This window comes from Sciurus vulgaris, assembly GCF_902686455.1.
Source record: "Sciurus vulgaris genome assembly, chromosome: 4".
Lineage (NCBI taxonomy): Eukaryota > Metazoa > Chordata > Mammalia > Rodentia > Sciuridae > Sciurus > Sciurus vulgaris.
Window position 1 is genome coordinate 140,027,670 of NC_136464.1, and position 25,159 is coordinate 140,052,828.

Genomic DNA, 25,159 nt, shown 5'->3' on the forward strand with positions numbered 1-25,159 from the left:
TATTTAATATTTAAATATATTTTGTAAGTAGATACCTATGTTATCACAAAGTATAAAGCATACCTAAATGTTCTACTCAAATGAAAGAACCTAAATAAGATTGTAAATGCATGCACATTTAAATTTAGATAACAGGCACTGGTATCTTCCTCTAGGATTTTGCCTTACTTTTAAGTCTCATCTTTATCACATTCTCAGGACATGTATAGTCATATTAGAACTGATTTTTGGGAATGTCCTGATGTTATATGAGAAAATATTTTTCTGGGTCAATTAAATATGATAAAAATGTCACCTTTTAATTATCTCAAGCTTGAGAGTAACACTAGCTTGAGAAAGAATGTTTTCCAGAAGGATTCAAAATCACCGTAGCAGCCCAGTGGAATGCAAAGAGCTCATGAAGCCTGTAGGGAAAGAGCATGTATACATGTGTGTAGACTTAAACAAGTTGGATCTACTCCATTTAAAAGTTTAAAAATAATGCTATTATATTAAGTTACAGAACAGAGTGGGTATTTGATATCATCATGTTTTCTGACAATCTGTGGTATCTTATAATTCTGTTTTTCAGTTGCTTTGTAAGTCATCTTTTCACTAATTTTCAAATATTTCACACCATTTTGTGAAGAGGTTGTCTGACCTCACACATTAGCAAACTGATTATATGTTACAGAAATGGAAGGGTTTAGAGGCCTTAACTCTTGTAGTTTTCTGGATGCTGGATATTGTGGGTCTCTTGGATGTGTCTCACGCATTCTTGCAACAAGCATTTGCCACGTGCCTGCTATGCACACACCAGTCATCCTCCATTCTTGAAAGATGAATATTGAATTCTTGGCACTTATAGAAAGGTAGTCCTTAAAGAAAGGAGAAGAATAATTCCAAGGATACAAGTAGTATTTTGAGGGAAAGCATCAACCAACGTGTACCTATGTTTAAGTAATTTTTTACACATATATACATTACCAAAAATAAAATATATTTAAATTAGATATTCTACTCAAATCAAAGACTCCAAATGCAACTGCAAATGCATTCACATTCTAAATGTAGGCGGCAGGCCATACTGTCTTCCTGTAGGATTAGGCCTCACTGTACAGTTTGGTATTTTAGCACAAGAACTGGGTGTGATGTAGTCCTAGTACTTAGGAGGCTGAGGTGGGAGGATTGCTTGAACTTGGGAGTTCAAGATCAGCCTGAGCAACATAATAAGACCCCAGCTCCAGGAGAAAAAAAAAAAAAGATACAAGAAGTGTATAGTTGCCTTAGAACTAATTGTGGATCTTCTGGTGTCCTACCTCATTTGCCCCAGAGATCTGGAAAGGGCCTATCTTGAAAACAGAGGTGGTGGGGGTGGGGGAGAGAGAAAGAAAAAATGTGTTTGTTTTTGACACTTAAAGAACTACTTGTGAAAATACCACAGTCAAGAGGAGTTTATACGGAATGTGATTTTTCTATTGGTTTGTAATTTTTCATTGTCAAGTTATTTTTGTTTCATTAACTTATTTTTCTAATTATCACTTCCTGAATCTTTGAATATAAACTAAAATGTATGAACTGAATACTATTTATGTTACTTGCTGGTTAAAATTTTTATCCACAGTTTTATCAATAAACTGTCTTCTTTTCTTCCTTCCTTTCTTGGTTCTTTCTTTCTACTTTTTTTCTTTCCTTTTCTTTTCTTTTTTTAGGACCTGGGGATACCGAAGGTGGGCCATATGAAGCGAATACTCCAGGGAATTAAAGAGCTTGGAAGGAACACTCCCCCGTCTGAGGTGTAATATTGGTGCTATTCCTTGGAAGAAAAGTAATTGCTACTTAATACAAAGTTCTTGGAAGCAATTGGCTGTTCTTGTAGTTTTCTGCATAGATAAGTAAGCACCACTGAAGCACCTCTATGGCTTGATATTTTGTTATAATGAGACTTTTGATTTGCGGTATTAGAAAATATTTTTGTGCCAAAAAATACATTCCACAAAGCCATTTTCTTATTGTGCAAACCTGATACGTTCAAATATGCTCATAGTAGGAAAAAAGTAGGCGGCATCTAAGATGATTGCATTGTCTAAAAGGTGGAATTGCAACTCACTTACTTTCCTTAGATCTGGTCTGATAGAAGGTTCTTACTGTGCAACCACATAACAGTATGTGGCTAAAACTTCTTGGGTTTCATTTTTGGAGGCATTGGCTTCTTCCTTTAAATCATTGGTTAGGAGACGAAGATATATATTAAGTTGTTTTGAATGTTAGATTGGTATCACTGCAGGTTCCCAGCATTCACTGATCAAAGAATATAGTTAAATCAACCTATCAAATACTACGAATAATGCAGATCTTAATGCACGGTGTTCCTGCCTGAATTGTCTTTCTTTTTCTTGCATGTCATATTGTAACACTTTAGTAACTTTAATCTCAGTTTTAGTGGAATTTGATTTATGACTACCCACGTACCTTTTTGTTGGCTAAGGGCACTGCACTTTTCTGTTCTATAATGTGGAATTTTATATAAATATTCTATACCTAAGATTTTGTGAACATGTGTCTGTGCCATAATCAACAAATGATAAACATCTTATGCAAGCCAATTTTATTTCAACTTACCATACATAAACCATAGGTATGCACATTAAGAAAATCATTTGGATATTTTTATAAACTTACATGCTGTTACCTAACAGAACTTATTACAACTTTCCAAAGCAAAATTTCCACATTTTGTTCCTATTTTTCCATTTCATTTTAATAATAATTTAATATTTTGTTTGAATTTATGACAGACTGTTGACATCTAGGAATTCTCCAAGGTCTCAGCTGAGATTTGTATACTGATTGGTCACCCAGACTCACCCACTAGCTACAGTGACTTCTGACATGAACTTCCCAACAGAAGAAATTTAATTTTTTTCTTAAGGGCTTTATATTATTATTATTACTATTATTATTATTATTTTATTATCTCACATAATTCTTATAACCTATCAGGTTGAAACTATTTTCCTTTTTCTAAACCACTATACGTTAGAGTTGCTCATTAGAAGTCAACATTACAGTTATCAAATATTTGAAAGCCAAAGACACATAAAATATCACAAAAATATCTTTAAATAAACTTTCTTTAGCCATTATATGCCAAGAAATTAAATATAATATTTTTAATGTTCTATATAAGAGAAGTAAACAGGGTACTGACCCAGTGGTGACAGTTTTCATAAAGTAGCCTGGGAGGTGCTCAATAGATATGCAAACACACTAATGTACATTTACACATATGTGTGTATATACACCTACACACATATATATATTATCTTGAGACATAGTATCATTGATATTTTCTAGACAATCTTTGTCCAGCATTTAAAGAGAAATAGTGATAGAGGAGCATTTGAAGTGAACTATTGTCAGACATATCATTTACCTTAAAGGAACTGAATTATTTGACAGTTTGTTCTTATTTATAACTTAGGTATTTAACTGATAGTAAAGTCACAGAAGTTGAATATCTTAGAAATAAAAAGGGTGGCTGGGAACATAATAACTCTGTGGTAGAGCCCTTGCCTAGCACGTGTGAGTTTATGGGTTCAATCCCCATCACTGCAAATAGATAAATAAATACACCCAATGGGTTCCATGTCTGACTATATATTTTACCTAAGTTGTGGACAAATGGAAATTTTTCAAAGGGAATTTGTATCAAGTAGTTTAAAAAGGTAGTAATTAAATTTTAATTTTATTCACTCCTGTGAAGCCAGAGGTCTTTTCCAGTCCTCTTTGTAGTCCCCACCCTATATGATGTCCTGCTCCATGCACTTCCTCCTTTGAAACTAAAATAATAGGTGCCAGATTCCAGAACTCTCCTGAGACCCTAGTCCTGGTCCAGGTCTTAGGAAAGGGTTGGTGGTGGGGGAGAGCTCTAGCATTAAGAAAGTGTTACTATAAAATATAAAAATCTTTATTGATTCCCCCCACGAATAAATACCTCTTTGCCAATAGAAGAGATTCACAAGCTATTACATGTTCTGAACCTCGAGTATGATGTAAAGGATTGAAATTTTTCTTGTTGATGATCTTTTCACTTAGGTAACATCTTTAAATTTCTTTAAAATCTCAGTTAATGGAGTCCTTAATTAACTAGCATTTTCCTTAATTAACTAGAATTTCCCTGGATGAGAGAAATCCTTTAGAATGACAATTTGGATTTTTGATTTTTTTTTTTTTTTTTTTTTTGTTAAATGATAGCCGTTTTCCCTGTAAGGTTGGTCAGCTTGTCTACATGTGTCTATACAGGACTCAGATGACTTCATGACACCTGGTGCCAGCATGGCACCTTCAGAGCCTCCTCAAGCCCCTGCCAACATCACAGAGAAACCATCTTCTTATCCTAGTTGAGGTTTAAAAACCATCAAGTGGGAATTGCTTCTCCCTGGCATGGGGTCACAGCTTGGGGAGTGCAGATGGCCTCTCTGCCTATACTCATGCGCATGCTGCTTGAGAAGCTCACCCCTGCACCCATGGCAGATGTAGTTGTCACAGCTCCTCCTTGTATGTAGTCTCTCCCACGCCTGGATAATTAGGGCGTAGGTGGGAGAATCACAGCCCAAATCTATTTTCTTTCACTTTTACTTTCCCGAGAAAAATTGCTTTTCATGAAGGAAAGGGACAGGGTCAGCCCTAAGTAAAATTCCAACTTCTCAGTATTCCTCATTCATTGTCTCTCCATCATCCTTTCTCAGTTTCTTTCCTACTTTCTGGCTTTGCATTTCCCCATGCCTAATACAGTAATGGCTGCTCAGATTCTCGCTGCCTTCCACTACCCTTTGCCAGTCAGTTGTCTTAATGCAAAATGACCTCTTTTATCTCTCATCACCGAAGCAGTTTTCTTCTTAATCCTTATTCTTAACTCTGGTTCTAGATTGACCCTACCTACCCAGTGGGTTTATTTGAGTAGCTAAGGTGGAGCACAGGGGATTGACTGACCAGCTTAGCCAAACTCTCTCCAGCCCCTCACAGTACTAAGTGCCAGGAGCAATCCAGATCTGCTTGGTTTGTTGCCTATGCAGCATGTTCATTTGTTCATGACAAGTCACAAAGGACATTTCAGAAGAATATGTTCTGAGATAAGTAAAGACTGGTCAGTCTCCTTCAACTTGTATATTTTTGTTTTCTCTTATCATTAGGTTACTCTGTTGCCATAGTTCATGCTTGAGGACACATCACAGCACACACATAAATGAATCATTAGGCAGGCAAAAAAATAATAATAATAATCAAAATAATTCCAAGTAAACCAAATGTGTTATTTATTCCCTCAAAGTAGGCATGTCTTACTAGATTTCGATCTGTTTTTCTTATGCCAACTTATCTTGATCATCATCTGGCTAATAATTCCTTAAAATATGCCTGAAAATAATATATTCTTGCACCCAAATGCAAATTATTTAATTCTAAAATAAAATTTTTCACAATGACTTGTCGGGAATCCTTCACTTAATAATTTTTGCACATTGATGAAATTAACAAACCATAACTGCCTAGAGATTCTTTCTGTGTGTGTGTCTCTGATCATTAATTTTTAAAAATTTTTATTTGTTCTTTTTAGATATACATGATAGAATGTATGCATAATATTTCAAAATACATTCTTCTGCCTAGAGATCCTTTAACTAATTTTTATAAATAAAGATGGCACTACTTTAGACTTCATGGGTTATTTTTGACAGGAATCAAAGGAGGACATAGTCCTACAAGCTATGACTTAGACAATTATAGGGGTTCTCTCTATACATTACTTCTAACGTAAATAGTCTACTATATTCTGTGGGACTAGCAGCACAGTGTACTTTCATACTGTTATGATATGAGTCTTTTAATTAAACCCTGAGAACAACACATCTTTCAACTTTGATGCCAAGGATCTTTCCCAGCCCCACCATCCCCATCTCAATGAACTAATCGTAGATTTTTCAGATGTAAGTTAGATAGACAATGAATTTAGAGGTGGATAACACAAGTGTCAGTTTTAAAACATCAGTTTTTCCCAGTACAGAAAGAGGAAAGCAAGAAGTAGAAATTCCTCCAATAGGAGCTGTTAGCTACTAGATTTTCCCTCCCTGGTGGCTCCCACTATTTGGCTGCCACACTCCTCCTCTCACTGCTCCACCCCAAGTGCCATGAGGCCTGGGTCTTGTCTGTCTCCAAGGAGACATTCCCTGACTGACTTTGATGGGACAGTCTCCATGTCACATCAGTAATAGGATGCCTCCCTAAGGAAGTAACCAAAACTTTTAAAAGGTGATGATTATTGGCTTCTACAAAAAGCAAAGCTTTGTTTTTATTATCTTTATTACTGTTTTCTCATTTTTCTCCAAGTTTCATTTAGAGACATTTATATCAGAAGAAAAGAAGTACAAAGGTTTATCATTATAGAGAAGAGAGATTAAAGACAGCTGGACTGTACCTATTTGTATAATTCTGTTATTTTCAGGAAAAGAAGTATAACAGTAACTGAGACTGCATTAACTCAGTAACAATGTTTAAGATAAACTCTATATTACAGGATGTAAGTGGACAGTTCCCTTTATGTAACTAAGATATTCTATTTACATTATTTATATACTCTCTCCTAATTTTTTATGTACTTCCAAGTTTTAGTTGGAAAAATAAAAACCAAACCACTACTTAAAAGTTTTTAAGGCTACACATAAAATATTTCATTTTAGCTAAAAGTAATTCACTGTATAGGAATTTATAGTCTGGGTATTTCATAGTAACTGCATTTCAAGAGTAAATTAGCCAAACCTAACTGAACAGAGAGTTACTTTTAAAATGCATTAAAATAAAGGGATTTCATACTCAGTTAATAATGCTAATAAAGTAGGATAATGCAGTTAGATATACAAGCTAAAAAGGAAAAAGAATATATCTTAGGGCCCTTAATGTTTGATTGCACTATTGTTTCACACAACTTAGCCATATCTATTTCTGTACTCTAAGTATTAAACTAATATGTAGCTAAAGATTGCTTACAGTTCTGGTAACTGGTAACTAGTGCTGTGAAAGGTTTTGGTATTGTAACATTCCCAGTTTTGTGAGTTATATATTGTATATTGAAGATGACTAGTTAATTGGAGTAATATATTTATCTAGAGCTGGGAAAATATGGTAATTATTTTCAAATCTTCAATAAGTTGTATTGAACTTTTTCTTTCTCTTATGCAAGATAAAAGTCTTACTTTTTTGTTAACATGTCTATTTATACAACAGGTTCCTCCTTTTACTGGTGTTATTTTCATATTAAAATGTTTCTTATCTTTTATACCAAAATAATTATTGTGCTGGTTATTCAAACTGCCAAGGTGTATTTTAGTTTGCAGGACTTTTGGCAGTCAAAATATTTAATAACAAACAAAAATAAAAGTTCTGTATATTTTGTGACTTTAGGGGCAAGAATTTTACTTTTGAATTTCTGTACGTGAGACAGTGCTGACGAAAACACTGTCAGTCATAGGCAGTATTACTTATAACCATTGGAAGAAGGTTTTCACAAGTTGTATAAATCAGTGCATTTATTTATTATGTTGTGAAATGTAATCTTTATACAAAATGCATATTCTAGCTCTTTTCCTTTTTACTGCTGTTGCCTAAAGTGGAATCGCTCTGTTAATGATTTACTTATATACTTGAAGTACTCATTTCTGTCAAACAGATGCCCAATTTTTTTCTTGTAAAAATTGATATTCTTCACCATCATAGATAATTGAACGGTCAAGACTTTGTTAAAAAATGATTTTCACATCTAAAATAAACATTAAAAAGGCATAAAGCCAAAGAAAATGACCAATGTTAAGAATTTAATAGAGTCAAGGGATTCATTATGCTACAGTTTACCAATATATAACATGTCTTCAATGTCTAACTTTTTTCCTGTGGCGAATTTTCAGTATTTGTTATAAAAGATTCTATTGCCAATACAACATTTAAATGAACATTGAGAATCTTGAATTCCCCAAAGTATCATATACCTCTAGCAGTCAGGACTTTGTAGGTATATATTTTTAACATGTTCGAATTTGACTATGAGCTGTTTTATAAATAGTAACCACAATGGATAATGGTTTCTTTTGTCAAATAAGTAAATGAAGTTTTAATTGAGTTTTGAATCATTTCTATTTAGATTAAATTTTTTAAAAATACAAAATTTAAAACATAATAGCACAACTTAACCACACAGAATAGAATCACTTGTTTTTAAGGAAGGAATAAAAACAAAAAATGTGAAGTGGTGTGGTATGCTAAAGAAATCACTTGAAATAACCCCTAAATTCTACTGTTTTATTCGGTTTTACAGTGAGCACAATAGATGAATTTTGAGATATTTAAGAATTTGTATTAGAAGATTAAGGAACTAGTTTATTATCATTTTTAAAGACAGGGTTTTATATTAATTTTGCTGTTGCACCTCAATTGTCAAAAGCAGGAAAATAAAAATGTGTGAGAAACATTATATAGAAATTATGGGAGAAAGGAAATTTTGATAATATGACAAAGATTTGGGAATAGTTTGAATATAGATATTTTTCACCTTATAGAAACACAAAGCACATATGCGGTATGTGGTATGGTGGGCATAATACCACAAAACAAAAAGTGGCACATTGATGATGTCTGAGACTGTATCTGGATCTTATAAAAATAGGTATTGAATTCAGGGAGCCCATTTTATTGTTGAAGTTTAGAATTCAGTTAAGGAAGTAGTTAGGATGACTAACTGTTCAAGACATTTGATATAGTCCACACAAGTGTTTATTACATGGGGCAGATGTCTGTGCTTTTTCAACTTAGTGAGAGACTCAGAGAAATTAGTCCAAGGGGCTTAGCTGTTTCCTAATAAAAGAACACCGAGTAAATGTGAATCAGACCTACACCCTGCAGACCAAAGAGATTTTCATGAGATTGTTAAGCCTTGAAATTTGTTAGCAATGATGGTTTTTCCTTTCACTTAAAAGAGTAAAAAATTATTAAAAGTTATAATTTTTGTAGAGATCTAAATTATAATTATAATTATAGAGATGAGAATATTGTTTGAGTTTCCCTGATTCCATAACTGACTTCAGCACTGGGTCATCATGACTTTTTCTACAAGCTATATGTTTTGGTGCCTATGTTTTCCCAATCAGAAATGCTGCATGATATTGCCAATTATAAGTACTTGGTAATTTTTCTGCTATAGAAGGAACTATGTAAAGTGTGAATCATACTTAAATTTGTCATTTATTTTCCACTGTCATTTATATTTAAAGAGAGGCATAGAACATGAAAATTAAAAGTCAAAATGGATACCCCTTGATGTGTCATTTAAATATGAAAGCAAAGGGCTGGGCACGTATCTCAGTAGTAGAGCACTTCCCTGGCATGCTTGGGCCCTGGATTCCATCCCCAGTATTGCAAAAAATAAAAATGAAATGAAGATAAATTAGTACTATCTGTGGGTTTTTAGCCATTTTCATCTGTATGCTACAGGGTCATATTCATTTTAGGATAGGCTGACAACTCCTAAAATCTTCAAAAAGTTTAGGTTATTTCATTTTTTTCTCTACATTCTCCACAATTAATGTCTTCATAGTTTTAATACACCAAGGAGAAAAATATCTTTAAACTAGTTTTTAAAAAATGGAATACGATTCTTACCTAGTTTTTTCCCAGTGATGTCACTTCCTGAAGGGTAAGCCCATTCTGAAGGGTGCCTTTGATCCAGAGCATAGGTCACTGAGTACATTCTCAGACCATGGAATAGTATTTTCTCATGCAGCACATCTCTAAAACTTCCCATAGAGAAACTAAACCAGAGATTGTCCTAATTGTTGCCATAATTGAAATCTTGGCATAATTAAGGTAAACAAATTAGAAATTCAAATAACCTGGCTAAAGTCATTAAATTAGTTATATATAAGTGAATCCTGACTTTTGCATGACATTTGAATTCATTCACTATCTGATTCTTGACCTGAAGCTTTCTTTGCTAAATCTGGCATTTATTATAGCATGGTATGGCAACTCGGAGCTCCTGTAGCATTCCCATCCCCTAGAAATGTGGAATTATAAGAAGATATAAATTGTATGACATAAAGGAAAAGACTGAATTGAAATTCATAAGCATGGTATTTTAATCTTGTCCTAATGACACAACTTAATTTTCATGACGACTGTTCTCTAAATGATTATTCCAGAACAATTTGGTGACTGGAAGAAATTATTTCCCTGGAATTTGCTTTCTTTCAATGACCTGGTATACAGATGACCTTAGTATAATTGAAATTAATTCTAATTCATTTTAGTTAGAACCTGCCCTGTTTGCAGATTTCAACTGGGTAGAGGTGTTTTAATAGAAATAATGATGAGGATGGAAGCTGTGAACTTGAATAGTTCTTTTGTTTCCTTCCTTTTACTTGAAAAGCATTTGAAAGATAACAAGTTTTTATGGCAACATTTTGTAGGTTATGTTCTTCTGCCAAGAAACTCATAAACTAAATGTGGAACAAAATAAATGCATAATCCTAATCTTGGTTTTGGATTGTGTAAGTAAAAGCATTTTATATATCATATTTTTTCATTATTTTGGCAATTGCATATTTCATTTTGACCATCTCAAAAGTTGAATTGACATTTTATTCCATTTCTAATTCGTTAAAAAAATAAAAATGATCAGTTGCAGTAAAGTGATAATTCTGTTGCCTTGGTTCAGGCCCTCATCAATACTAACCTTCACCATTTTTCTTTCCTGTGCTTTTGTCATATTTTTCAACAACCAGTTTTCCTAATTTTATTTTCTCCCACCAGAGTAGAAGACACAAATTTGCTTTGTCACCTCATTCCTAAAAGTTCTTAAGTACCCTTTTCTTTATAACATATCAACCTAACTCTTTAGCAAGATGAATAAGATACTCTGTGACTTTGCTTCTCTCCACCTTTTTAGATCCTCGACCATCATCCCTCTATTGATCTTTCATATTCCAGGAATTTGGAAATATTCACAATTTAGTGCTTTGGCATAATCCCATGCCTTAGATGAGCTCATTCAAGACTCAGTTCATATCTTTCTGTAAGTCCTACCGGATGTCTCCAGGCAGGTATTTCATCCATGCCCAATAGTATTTTGAAAATTTTTATGTTAAACAAACATCATATTTCAATTAGACACACACACACACACACACACACACACACAAACACAAACACACACACACACTTCTGCCTCTCCCCCTGAATTTTTCTCTTAGTAGTTGCAGTGTCTAGTGAGCACGTAATTGGACTCTGATAAATGTTTTCAGACGAAGAAAATATGAAACCCAAATGTTTCTATATGTTTGTACTTTCACAAATAAAACATTAGAACTCCCCGAAAATACATGAGGTGAATACATTCATGAGTATACATGCACTCTGGACAAACCAAAAGCAGATGAAGAGGCAAAAGTGGTTTTTTTATGAAGGGTAACCACTTGTTGATAGTACATCAGAAAGACCTACCAAATCTGAATATTCATTTCTAAAAATAAGGCTGTGGTTTATCACATAACTGCCAAATTCTTATTTGTAACTCATAAATATGTTATAAAGATTATCTTTCTCTTGTACAGACATTAGGCATATACGATTTTCATAAACACATTGATCACCTACATACACTAGAGACTTGAGAAGGAATAAAAAAACAATGAAGATGAAATGTTTAAATATATCTAACCAGGGAGATTCATGTGATTTCAGATGTTAATGGCAACTGTAATGTAAATGTATGGTAGGTTTGTGACTATTATCACCCCTGGTGGAATCTAAAGACTAAAACCATTACATATGGACCTGTTTTTCTTTTGTGATTACTATAAAACTTTTCTACCACATCCCCAAATAATGATGAGTTAACACAGAAAATGCTTTAAGTTGATAATTTCTAAAATAAAATACTAGTCAAAATTTTAATTAAATGAAATGTTCTCTTCCTTCACTCACTTGATAGACATTTTTCTGCCTGCTCTATACTTGGCACTCATTTAGATACTAAGGATGCAAATAAAATGAGACATGACTTCTATCCGATAGAATTCAAGTTTGTTCTCACAATTACTTTTCTAGAGTCTGTTAAAGATATTCAGAGGACATTCTTTTTTAAACCAAATGTTTCCCAGGTTATTTCAGAGAAGTATTCTCCAATGCCCCCCCAAAAGAAAACTTGACCAAATCGTTTGTAATAAAGAAGTAATCCCATTTTTATGCCCATGATTTTTGTATTTTCATATCAGCCACAAATAATTTTGACCATTCTATGTATGTGTTTCATCAGTTCTGTAGAACTGAGGTGCTAAGTGTGATCCAAGCAACTGGAATATTTGTAGAACATGAGTTGAATTTCAGGTTCATTTTAGGAAGGCATGTATTAGTGACACGCACACCAAAATATCTAAGAGGCCTATGTTGTAAAACCTCAGGAGAAGAAAAGTAATGCCTTTCCATGGATATTAAAGGATCCATTTGAAGTTGTGGATTAATGTTTTCACCTCAGTTGTTAGGGGGGAGTAGAGAAAAATAATATTTAACAGGTAGCATACTTAGCATATAGTAAGTGAACTACTAGTATGTGTGTGCCACAAAAGCTCTGATAGAGATAAAACAAAATGAAAATATTTGAGTTATAAGATTTAATATCTTTGAATACTTATTGAGGGTTAGGCTATAGGAATCCTTTAAGAGAAGAAAGAAATTGTATTTTTACTGTCAGGAAGTGTGGAAAAAAACATTACTTGTATGTATACTCACATTTTCATAGGCATAGTTTAAGTCACTATTTCCAATCTATATAAAATATCAACCATTTTTATGTTCCCTAGCCAAAGAAAATTCTTAATTCAATAACTTAATTCTTCGGTTTTATAAAACATTTATTAAAAAAAAAAAAAAAAGAGGCTCAGAAGGCTGAACACTTTGCCCTTCTATTCAGCACGTTCGTTTCACTTTCAATAAGGGGATTCAAATTATTTGCCTCCAATTTATCATCAGGTCAAAAACCTAACAGTACAGTTCCTGCTGTTCCTTATATTGCAAAAAATAGTTTTAATTTAGCCTTACCATATTATTTCTAGATAAAAATCTACAACATTTTTATAGTCTGTTTTGAGACTAAGTATTTACATCTGAAAGATGCCGGTGATGTCTATTTATTACACAGTGGGCTCTGTTTGCTGCAGAAAAGGGTGAAACTTTTAACTGCTTAGCACACTTGCCAGTGAAATATACCTGACAGAGCAGAGGTTATAACTTTGGCTCTTATTACTTTTCATAATGATAAGACGTGACTTTTATTTGTTTACATGCTATTTACAATGGCATAATTTTTAAAATATATTATAACAGTTGAGATATTTATTGCATACTATTTTAAAGATGTTTTATGTGTTTTCACCTTTGGAATATATTGTTACATTTCCTTGTACAGATAATTTGGGTGGCTTTGTTAATGTAGCTAGTAATTTTTATGACTACTAAGTGACCAGTTTTTGGTGCCTTTTATTGTGGGGTGCATGATTATGTATTTATTGTACGGAAGTCACTGATGTGTGTATTTTTGTACTTTGCTGAGAGTAATGATTGATCTTGATGTACATGATGATGAGAAATGTCTCTCCCAAAGGGCACTACCTTGAGATCGTTCTTCTCAATAAAAGAATGCATTTGAAGAAGGTGTGAGTTTTATGTTCTTCCTAGAGGGAAATATTTTTAAATTTTTATTTTGTAGATTCATATGCAGTTGTAAGAAATAATATACAGTGATTCTTGGTACCATTTATTCATTTTTCCCCAGTGATAACTAGCAGTACACTCTGCAGTACCAAAACCAGGCTGGTATTGACTTTGATAAGGTCAAGATGCTGAACAGTTGTATCACCATACGGACTCAAAACTCATGTTGCTTTTCTTTTTTATTTTAACCCAGCAGGTGCCTTACCACTGACCTACATTCTCAACCCTTTTTATTTTTTATTTGAGAAAGATCTTGCTGAGTTGCCAACGCTTCCTCCAACTTGGGGCCCTCTTGTCTCCCCCTCCTGATGATCTGCTTGGATTACAAGCATGTGCTATCATGTCCAGCTTCACTTTTTCCCTTTTATGAGCACACCTACCACCCTCCTATCCTCACCTACTTCTTAACCTTAGACAATCACTATCTCTATTTTTATAATTATAGTATTTCAAATATGTTATATTAATGGGATTATATAGTATAGTTTTTCACTCAGCATAATTCCCTGGAGATTCATCTAAATCTTTGTATAGATAAGTAGTTTTTGTTTGGTTGATTGGTTAGGGTCTTTTCATTGCTGAGTAGTATTCCATCTCTTGGAATTCTTAATGGCAAAGATATAATCTAGCTTACCTTTGTAGTAATGATTACTTGAAGTTCACCAAAATATAATTTTTAAGAACCTGACATGGGCTGGGGTTGTTGCTCAGTGGTAGAGCACTTGTTTAGCATGTGTGAGGCACTGGGTTCAATCCCCAGCACCACATAAATATAAATAAATTAAAATAAAGGCATTGTGTCCTAAAAAAACTTAAAGAAAAAAAAAACAAAAACAGCCTGACATGTGCAAGTGTCTGCAGTGGTTGATCTGTGAATAGCACACAAAGTTTTATGTGCAATGATCAAAAAGATGCCAAGACGGATGTGGGACACACAGCAAGGAGGTTGAAGAGCATCGTCCTGAATAGATGACATTGTTGTATCTTGCATCTTAAATAGATTGGACAAAGTCCATGTGCGGGGAAGGCAGAAAGGACATTGCAACAAAGGAAGCAAGCCAGCAGAGAGGGTAAGATAAGGTGTAACTGTAACATAACAGGAGAGCAAGGAGAGACAGAAGATGGACCTGGAATAGTTGAGGGCAAGAACTATGTGATCAGATTTGAGACCTGAATGGACCAATGAGCTCTATGGGCCAAGGACAGGGAAATCCGTTAGAAGGTATTGAAGAAGTCTAGGCAAGAACAGTGAGGAACTTTTGAAGGGCAGTTTCAGTGGAAATGAAAAGGAAGGAACAGATCTGACATATAGTTAGCTATAAATGGCTTGAACTTGGAAATTGTGGATGAATCCCAGGTTTCTACCCACTGGAAAGGAAGTCAAGGTCAGATTCACATCACAGGTTTAAGGTGACTATCAGATGTCTATTACATAATATTGAAGAGAGGTATGGGAAGGAAATACAGATCCAGGGGTCATCCTTACAGGTTGAAGTTGCTAGAGAAGATGAAGTTGTTCTGAAAGACACTCAGGAACTCAGAAGAGAAGTCCCACAGATCTGGGACTCAGACCTCAGAAGAGGGGGACTATCCTGATGGTGGTTGAGGGAGTGCCAGAGGAAGGCCGTGGAAGAACGGAACCAGCTACCTCAGCCAGGATGAGAACTTAGGCCCTTGGTCGCTGTTAACAACAGCAAAACAGGAAGAGCCGGGCTTTTCTCTCACTGCCATTCAGTCTCCCTCTCACATCTTTGTTGGCAGAATGGGCAGGAAACCAGCTGGCAAATCAAATGCCACTTGGAGAGTCCCAACCCCAGCACCACAAAGCAGAGTATTTCAAGGTTATTTGGACCTAAGAGAAGAGTTTAATAGGTGGCCACTAAGTCTCATAGGAACAATAAGCCTTCATTATTTATATCATGCACAATCTATATCACATTCAGAGGACAGTGGGGTGAGTTTTCCCAGGAGGAATATTTAGGGGAATGGAGTCTTCTTAGCTTGGAAAAGAACATTCAGGGTTGGGGAATGGAGGTAGACCACAGGAAATGGTATTAGATATATGTAAGAACTGTATTCAAGGGGACTGGAGTTGTGGCTCAGCAGTAGAGCACTTGCCTGGCATGTGTGAGGCCCTGGCTTTTTCAGCACCGCGTATAAATAAATAAAATGGTGACAACTTAAAAAATATTAAAAAAAAAAAAAAAACTCTTCAAGTATTTAAGGGACTGTCATGACAAAGTGGGTTTGTATTAGTTCTAAATGAGATATGAAAGTGAAATTGACGGAAAAGACTCTGATGTCTAAAAATGTGATGTCTCAGGAGTTCTTTTGAGAGAGGTGTTTGAATGGAGGTTGGCAGTCACCTGGTACCCACGAGAATATTAACTCCATAAAGGAAGAGAATTTTTTCACAATTGTATCCCAGTGTATGGAATAGTGCGTGGCTATGGTATGTATATGGTATGTGTATTTGTTTGTTGAATAAATCAGAAGTAATTCAAGCATCACATCACAAGACCAGATAACCATAGGTCTCTTTCAATCCAGCAATTGATCATACACAAAGGCCAATTGTGTAGTCCTAACTACATTAGAAAATAAGTGTACCAGAATTTAAACTCTAGTATCCCTTTAAAAGCACTATTAACCAGTGTTTTTATATATTTACATCATGACTCAGGTACTGCTTGGTTCTGACAGGTTTTCTGAATCACCAAATTACTTTTAATTTAAAATGCAAATTGTATTTTATTGTTTACTAATTCTTTTTAAAGTAGCAATCTGTTTACATAGTCATAGTCTTGATTCATCTTAATCTTGGCAGCAAATGGTTTGTTATACTAGCAAATTAGAATTTTCACCAGGAAACCTAAATACATTTGAGCTTTCAGGTGGGAAAAACAGAATCATTCCAACAGCACAAGGATCTTTCCTTTCCTCACTCTGGTCCTACTGTTTGTTACTCCTTGCGCTACCACTGGTGCATTCACAAAATGTGACACTTGATGCTATAGTGAGTAACCTTCTGGAGTTCATCTCAAAGCAAGACAGATGGTTGTACCAGCCACAATAATGAGATGCTACAGTAAAAATAGCATCCTAGCGGTATGCACTATTTCTTAGTTTGAGACACCATATTCTGCAATTAGCCTTCATAACCCCATGAGTTCAGTATTAGCCTCATTTGGAATATCCTCACACCCTCTTTGTTGGTTCCATTTCGAGCAATGACATTTTGGATAAATGTGGGCCTTGGAGCGCTACTCTTCCTTTGAAGAGTGATACTGACTCACCAAATAGCTAGCAGCCCTAAGAACTACCGCAGGTAGAGGATGTTCTCTGTGTATCACTCCTCCCACGCAGGCCTCCCTTTCACCCAAATCGCTGCCAGGCAGCTCCAGCAACTGAGAGGTCACAAGTGAAAGAGGTCTACATCTTCTCAATTTTTTTCAAGCTTTTTTGACTGCTACCTATAGTGAAAAACACATTTTCCCCACTGTATGTGTGTGCCTATGTGTCTATATAGACGCATACATATAAACAACATATATTTATTTATGATTACATTGTAACGTTTAAAACAACAGCACTTATTTACATGCAATGTGCCTTAATATTTTCTACTCTTTTTTAAAAAAAAATATCAATTGCAACCTTTTAAATTGATTTTATAACCCACTAATGAGACGATAAGCAAATGTTTTCCGTAAAGGGCGAGATAATAAATATTTTTGGCTCTGAGGGCTGTGTGCTCTCTGTTGGGACTACTCAAGTCTGTCCTATGGCAGGAAAGCAATCAGATAATGTATAAACAAGTGGGCATTACTTTCAAAACTAGATGTTAGCACAACCTCTGCACTAATAGATTATAGCCCATAGAAATAACTTTGTGTGTGTGTGTGGTGATGGGGGTGCTGGGTATCATGCTAAGCATACACAAGGTACATCCCTAGTCCCACAGTACTATTAAAATTACAGTTCAGTAGTTTCCAGTGCTCAGCTGACCATTTGAGAATCATTTTGAAAGGATGTTAAAATTTTTTTCAAGACCTATTTTAAACCTATGAAATTAGAATCTCTGGGGAGGGGGTCTGGGACACCACTATTTGTATCACCCCCTACCCCACACACACATCCTGGTGATTCTCACATGTAACTACATTTGGAAATCACTAACCCAACCTCCTCACTAACCCCGACCCCCATTTTATAGATAAACAGAGACCCCAAAAGGCTGCATTCCAGATTATAAACAATTGTCCCCAAATTTAAAAAGCCTAGGTCATACAAATTAGGGACTTACCACAGTGCAGTTACACTAGAAATTAATAACAAGAAACAACCTAAAACTCGCCTCTTATCATTTGCTCAGTGTGAATCCCTGCTGTAGTTCAGCAGAAAGTGATTAACCAAATAAAGAACAGAGGTCAATGCCCTCTAAACTGATAGTAAGAATATTAAGCATCCTGTGGCTATTGTAAAAAAATCATTCAGCCAAAAAGTTAAAATGTCTAAAAACTCATTACTCCAAGATGACAATTTTTCAACCAACAATAACACTAATATGTAACACACTTATTATCTTAATTATGATTCAATGAACAATGTAATTTCAGCTAGAAATCAAATTATTAAAGCATACCAGCTGATTGGAAATGATTAGTCCTGACAAATATGTTTTTTGGCATAAAGCCCTCTTAAAAAAGTATAATTTGGTCTCTGTTTTCATCAGGATAGAACTTAATCTTGATACAGACTTTATATATAAACATCAATATATGAAAACAAAATGGATACAAATTGACCCAAAAATGAAAAGTTCAAAATAGAGGTTAGTCAAAACAATTTGAGAACTGCTTCATAATAATCTGGTGATGTTTTAAGTGCTGTCAACTCATTTGAAAGTAATTTCACATAATTTTGTATGTTTCTTCAAACTTGGTGTTTGAAAAACCAAAATGTACAGTCATCAGATGTATTTTAAGAATAGAAGAGGCCTAGGTTATGCCATGACATTTATTTCATTTGCACAATTTCTACGAGTGGTTTTTTTTTTTTTTTTTTTTTTGACTCTGAAAAGCAGAAAGGCCTCTTCAGCTGTAACTCCACTTAACTCTACTGAGGACGCAGTTCCTCCTGAACAGCTGGAGGAATGGAATTCTGTAAAGCAGGCCCTCCATTGCCGTTTCACTGCTATTATTTCAGTCTGAAACCTGCACGAGGGTAGAAGATGGCAACCCTTGTCTTCCCACCGTGCTGCTGTGGAGTGGGATTGAGAGCTTTGTCAGGGAGCCCATGAGGGTAGAGTCCTGTCCTGAAAACCCAGAGTGTCTGTCCTCTGGGGGAGACAAAAAAGACTTGCTTGACATACAAACAATTTATTTATTTATTTTTTACAGGCTACTCTGAGGATGAAAAAGACTAAAGAAAAAATAGAGAGTTTCTTAATTAACACAGTCTCTATGGCTAACACTGCTTCTGATTATCATATGTCTTCCTATGATAAGACTCTATTGTGACAGATATGCCAATGTTGGTAGTTCTTCAAAATTATACCCATGAAAAATCCAGTTATTTTGAAGGCAGATTTTAGGATTACATTTTTTTAAATAAACTATGAAATTTTCATTAAAAAAAGATCATTCAGGTTAGTGAAAATTCTTTGTAAATATCTGTGAATTTATATATTTACATTCATTTTATACTTGCATTCCTTTTTCTTTGAAGGTGGAATTCATTGTGGTATATTCATATATGTACCTAGGATGGTTGGATCCGTTTCATTCCACTGTTCCTCCCTTTTTACATACCTCCTCTCTCCCTCAATTCCCTTCCTCTACTCCACTAATCTCTTTTCTATTTTAGTGGGGGAAAAAAACTTTGCATTCCTTTTCTAGCTACTCATTCTGCAGTCCTGATAACTTTGTCGAGTATTTTAGGTATTAATTGAAGTCACTTTTTCCTTCTGTGTATTGAGTCAAAAGCAAAGCAAAACTTCCATATCCTCCACTAAGTAGCTGGGGTTTTCCTCATTCTTGTCTGCTTCTCCTTCTTTACTGTGTTCACTACACACAGATGTGCATGTGTGTGAACATCCCTTGTCTACTCTCCACCTCCATCTACTACCATCTGCTATTCATAGTCTCAGTTGAAGGGGTTCTCCAGCAGAACCTTTTAAAACTTACCAAGAACATAGAAAAGTTAGACATTCTCCTCTTCATTACTATTACACTTTGTTCCCATTACACACCTCCACTAGAGCAATTACATTGTATCATAATTATTAGCACAGCTATCTTCCCACTGAATTTCATTTACTTGAGAACAGAGAGCATATATTATTCATCCTGTCCCCATCACATTGCAGAACTTGGCTCCCAGCTGATCTTCAATAAATGCCTTTTGGATGGGTGAAGAGAATATCTTACTTGGAATATTTTATTTAAAACTCTGTGCTTGTAAGTGGCTTTACACTGCCTTTGCCTAGTTTGGGAGTCAAGGTTACATTAGTTCATAAAATGAGTTGAGAGAAAAGTTACTCATTTTCTAATCTGAAAAATTTTTAAGAATAGAATTATCTGGTTTTTTTTTTTTTGTTTGTTTGTTTTCTTTCTACCTTCTTGGGTTGGATGCTTAATATATGGGTTTTTTATTTACTGATGAAGGTAGGGGAAATGATCAGTTTTTCTTTAAGCACTGCTTTAGCTTCATCCCACAAGGCTTTTTCTCTTTGATTTTTTTAGGAACCATATATGACTTCAAGACAGTCATCTGCTTGTGTCGGATTCCAAAAGACAAGTTGTCACTAAAGTAAATTTGGTGGGCTGAGACTCTGCACACCCTCTAATCCCAGCAAGGGAACTGATAAGATATTTTAGACTAGCTTGGTAGAATCAGGACAGAGCTAATGTTCAGGGATTTCTTGGTTGCTCAGGCTTGAGAGCAAACCCTGCCCCCCATACTAGATCTGCAACTACACACTGATTCCATGTGCTAATCTCCAAGAAACAGAGCCTTGTGGAGGCTGAGCCTCTCAGAGAAGTTCTCATGTACCCCACAACTTTTAACATGTAGTCTCATTATTATCCTATTTTAAGCATTTAGTAATTTACTTTATGATGTGTATTTTTGACTAACAAGATTTTTAAAAAATATATTAAAGGCAGCTTTCTTCCCTGGAGGTGAAGGTGTGTTATGGGCTAAATTCTGGTTCATCTTTACACTGTGTGTTATACTCTTAATTTTTGTAGCCCCAAATTCATTTACTGAAACCTAATACCCAAAATGCTGTTCTTTGGCTGTAGGTACTTTGGAATATGATTAGTGCATGAGAGTGAAATCTTCATGAATGGGATTAGTACTCTTAAAAAAAGTTTTCTGAGTGCTTCCTTGACCCTTGCTACCAACATTAGATACAGCAAGAAGAGACTTTCTATGAATCAGGAAGCAGACCATCACCAGACCACAAATCTTCCAGAGTCTTGATCTTGAACTTTGCAGCCTCTAGAACTGTGGGAAATGTTTCTTATTTATTAGCTACCCAGTCTATGGCATCCAGTACTTTGTTACAATAGCCTGAATGGAGTAAGACACTTAGGGTGCTGCCCTTTTGTATGTTTTATTGGGAGAGGGGAGTGGGGGTAGTTTCCTGTTAGATTCCCTAACTAGAGTGGACCTTGGCTTGACTCTCTTCCTCCTAAGATCCTAGGTAAGAGTCATTAAAACTCAATTGAGCCATTTTGGAAAATGCCCTTCAGATAAAATCTGATTCAGTGATAAACTTAATTCTTTAGGTTTTTGCCTTTATGTGTATTTATCCAACATTTTTAGTTATTTATAAAGGAAGGTTCGTTCAAATCTATTCTATTAAATATGGTAGCCATTAACTACATATCATTACTGGACATTTGAAAAGTCGCTAGTTTGAAGTTTCTAAATATACACGATAGATTTTGTAATTCACTATGAAAAAAAAGAATACAGAAAGTCTCAATTTTCATATTGATTAACTACTAAAATAAAAAAAAATTATATGTATTGGGTGAAATAAAATATTATATTTGGAGCTGGGTGAAGTGGCACACACCTGTAATCCCCTGGCCTAGGAGGCTGAGACAGGAGGATCATGAGTTCAAAGCCCGCCTCAACAATTTAGTGAGGCCTTAAGCAATTCAGTGAGCCCTTGTCTCTAAATACAGTACAACAAAGGGCTGGGGATGTGGCTCAGTGATTATGTGTCCCTGGGTTCAATCCCTGGTACCAAAAAAAAATTATTTTTACATGTTTCTCTTTTTTAATATAGTGATTAGAAAATTTAAAAGCCTATGCATGCTTGTATTACACAGTATTTCTTTTGGACTATGCTAGTCAAAATTATCCAGTGTGTAATAATATTTTGCAAATGTATTTTTAAAAATCACAGTATTAGTCTTTTGTACATTATGGATACTCAACATATATTACAGAATACTTACTAAATTGTTTATATTTTATGAGCATGAATGGAGATTTTATTTTTAAGAGAACAAGAACTTTTAAAAACTAACTTGGATGGGGAGAATTTAAATTCTACTTTTTAAAATTTTTATTTCAAAAGACAGCATATAATAAATAGTTGATTTGCTGTGAATGTTATTCCTCAGAAGGTAGCAGAAACAATAAATTGCAACATTGCATTTAATTGGGTCAAGTGTTCTGTGGAATAGAAGTAACAAGATTTTTGGCTTGTAAAATGTCATTATGTTATTTCAGAGAACCAAATATGAAGGTAGAAAAATTTGTGCAGTGTTATGTCAGGAATGTTCCTTATAGTTTAAGAAAACTGATGCTTAAAAATTAAGGAAAGAAAATAGCTTGAATAATTAGATACTTAGAAAAGGAAAAAAATTAAAGCCCTTCCTGATGTAATATACCAAATGAGCTCCTGATAAATAAAAAACAGTAGAAAGCAAAACTGCATACTTTCAGACGACAATACAAAAGAATATGTATGACAGTGCTAGGGATTAAGCTCAGCCTTGGGCTTACTTAGCATATACTCTACTACTAAATTATATCCCCAAACCAATAGAATATTTTTATGTCATTGGACTAGGAAAGTATTTTAAGTAAGACACAGAATGCACACTCAATTTTAAGAGAAGACTGGTAAATTTGATTAGATAAAAATGTAAAGTTTGTATTCAATAATAACATATGAAAGCTAACAGGCCACAGACCAGAAAAAAATTTTCAAATGTACAAGTTATCATAGATTTGTATCCAATACATACACATATCTTCTACAAACCACTTACTTTATTTTTTAAAGTCAGGTTTATTGAGGTACACTTTGTAAACCAAAAACTAATTATTTTTAGTACATATGAAACCTGATGAATGCATTCAGTTGTACAAAAACAACTACACTTAATGTATAAAATATTTATTTAAGAACAATTCTGTGGGGCCTCATCATAATCAATCCCTCTCCCCACCTTAGGCCCTGGCAATCACCAATCTATTGACTATCCGTGTATTTTTGCTTTTTCTAAAATGTCATGGAATCATGTATTTGTAGCTTTTTGAGTTTGGCTTCTTTAGCTTAGCATAAAAAATTTTGATATAATCCATTGATATCATTGCTTATATCTGTGGTATTTCCTCTTTATTGTTGCATTGTATTCAATTATATAGATATACCAGTTTTCTTATCCATTCACCAGTTGAAGAACACTGACATGTTCCCAATTTGGGGTGATCATGAAAAAAAATCACAATAAAAATTTGTGTGCAGGTTTTTTCTTTGTTATATTTTTGTTTTTTACAGTACTGAGAATTAAGCCTAGAGTCTTGCACATGCTAGGCAAGCACTCTACCACTGAGCTACATCCCCAAACCTTTTAATTTTTACTGAGACAGAGTCTCACTAAATTGCCCAGTCTGATTTTGAACCTATGACCCTCCTGCCTCAGCCTCCTTAGTAGCATCACTGTGGCCAGCAATGTGCAGGTTTTTGTATGAATATTTATTTTCCTTCTCACAAGTAAACACCATAGGATTGCTGGATCATATGGTACGTATATATTGAACAGTTTCTTATAAACTGACAAACTATTTTCCAAAATGACTGTGCAATTTTCATTACCACTATTGGTGTGTGAGTATTTGTTTCCATTGCTCTCATCCTTGGCAACAACACTTGGTCCTGTCCTTTCTTTAAAGGCAGTTTTAATAGGAGATATCTAATGATATCTTACTGAGGTTTTACTTTGCATTTCCTTAATGACTAATGATAATGAATATCTTCTTTGTGCTTCGTTACCATCTTTATATATTCTTACAAATTAATATTTAAAAATAAAACAACCCATTAGAAAACTGGAAAATTATATAAACAATTTCCATAAAAAGAATGGTCTTAGTCCATTTTGTGCTGCTATAACAGTATATATGAGACTGGGTAATTTATAATAAATAGAAATCTATTTTATTGCAGTTCTGGAGGTTGGAAATCCAAGGTCAAGGTGTCATCATCCAGAGTAGGTCTTCTTGCTGTGCCATCACATGGTGGAAAGCAGAAGGACAAAAAGGGACCAAACTTACCTAATGCTATTATTCGTCCCACCAATGAGGATGGAATCTTCATGAACTAATCACCTCTCATAAGGTTCTACCTCATAACACTGTTAAAATGGCAATTAAATTTCAATATGAGTTTTGGAAGGCACAAACATACAAACCATAGTGGACATTCTGAACAGCCAGTAAACTTTAATATGTTTAACATCCAGGGAAATAAAGGAAAATGATATGTTTTTTTCCTCATACTAGCAAAACTACATAGTTTTTGTCAAAGATGAGAGGAAATGGGAATTCATATATATTGAGGTGAGATTGTAAATCAGTACAACTACTTGGAGACTTATTTTGTAATACCTCATAAGTTTAAGACACATCTGGTCTATACCCAATAATCTCATTTGTAGGTGGTATAGACACATGTGGGTGCAAAGAGATAATGTGAAAGGATACTTCAGATTATGTTAATGCAAAATGAAATATTTACTAGGAGAATGAATAAACCAATTGGATGAATTAAATTAATATACCAAATCAGTATAGCTAAATCTCAAGAACAGTATTAAATTTTAAAAAGCTGGTTCTACAAATATATACACATGATACTGTTTATGTAAAACATTTTAACACTCAATAGTATATATTATTCAGGGATTTATACACATAGAGTAAAACTAAAATATTCATGGTAAGGATGTGCATGAATTTCAAGATGGTGATTTTTCATGGAAAGAAAGGAAGGGCAAAGAGGTTGGAGAATGGGATTTTAACTGTACCTGGAACTTTTTACTTCTTTTTTAAAAAA

General features: G+C 34.5%; 1 protein-coding gene across 9 annotated transcripts in view; it reads left to right on the forward strand.

The window, feature by feature from the left end:
* Nucleotides 1–13,730, forward strand: part of DGKH (diacylglycerol kinase eta) — a 179,354-nt gene extending 165,624 nt beyond the window's left edge. For 6 of the 9 annotated variants that reach the window (XM_079136503.1, XM_079136506.1, XM_079136510.1 and 3 more), the window contains one exon: nucleotides 1,692–13,730. In XM_079136503.1, the coding sequence (XP_078992629.1) occupies nucleotides 1,692–1,744 (53 nt within the window). In that variant the 3' untranslated portion in view covers nucleotides 1,745–13,730. The remainder of the gene's footprint in view (nucleotides 1–1,691) is intronic. The other 3 variants (XR_013763222.1, XM_079136507.1, XR_013763223.1) reach the window with 2 other exon arrangements.
* Nucleotides 13,731–25,159: the final 11,429 nt, after the last annotated feature.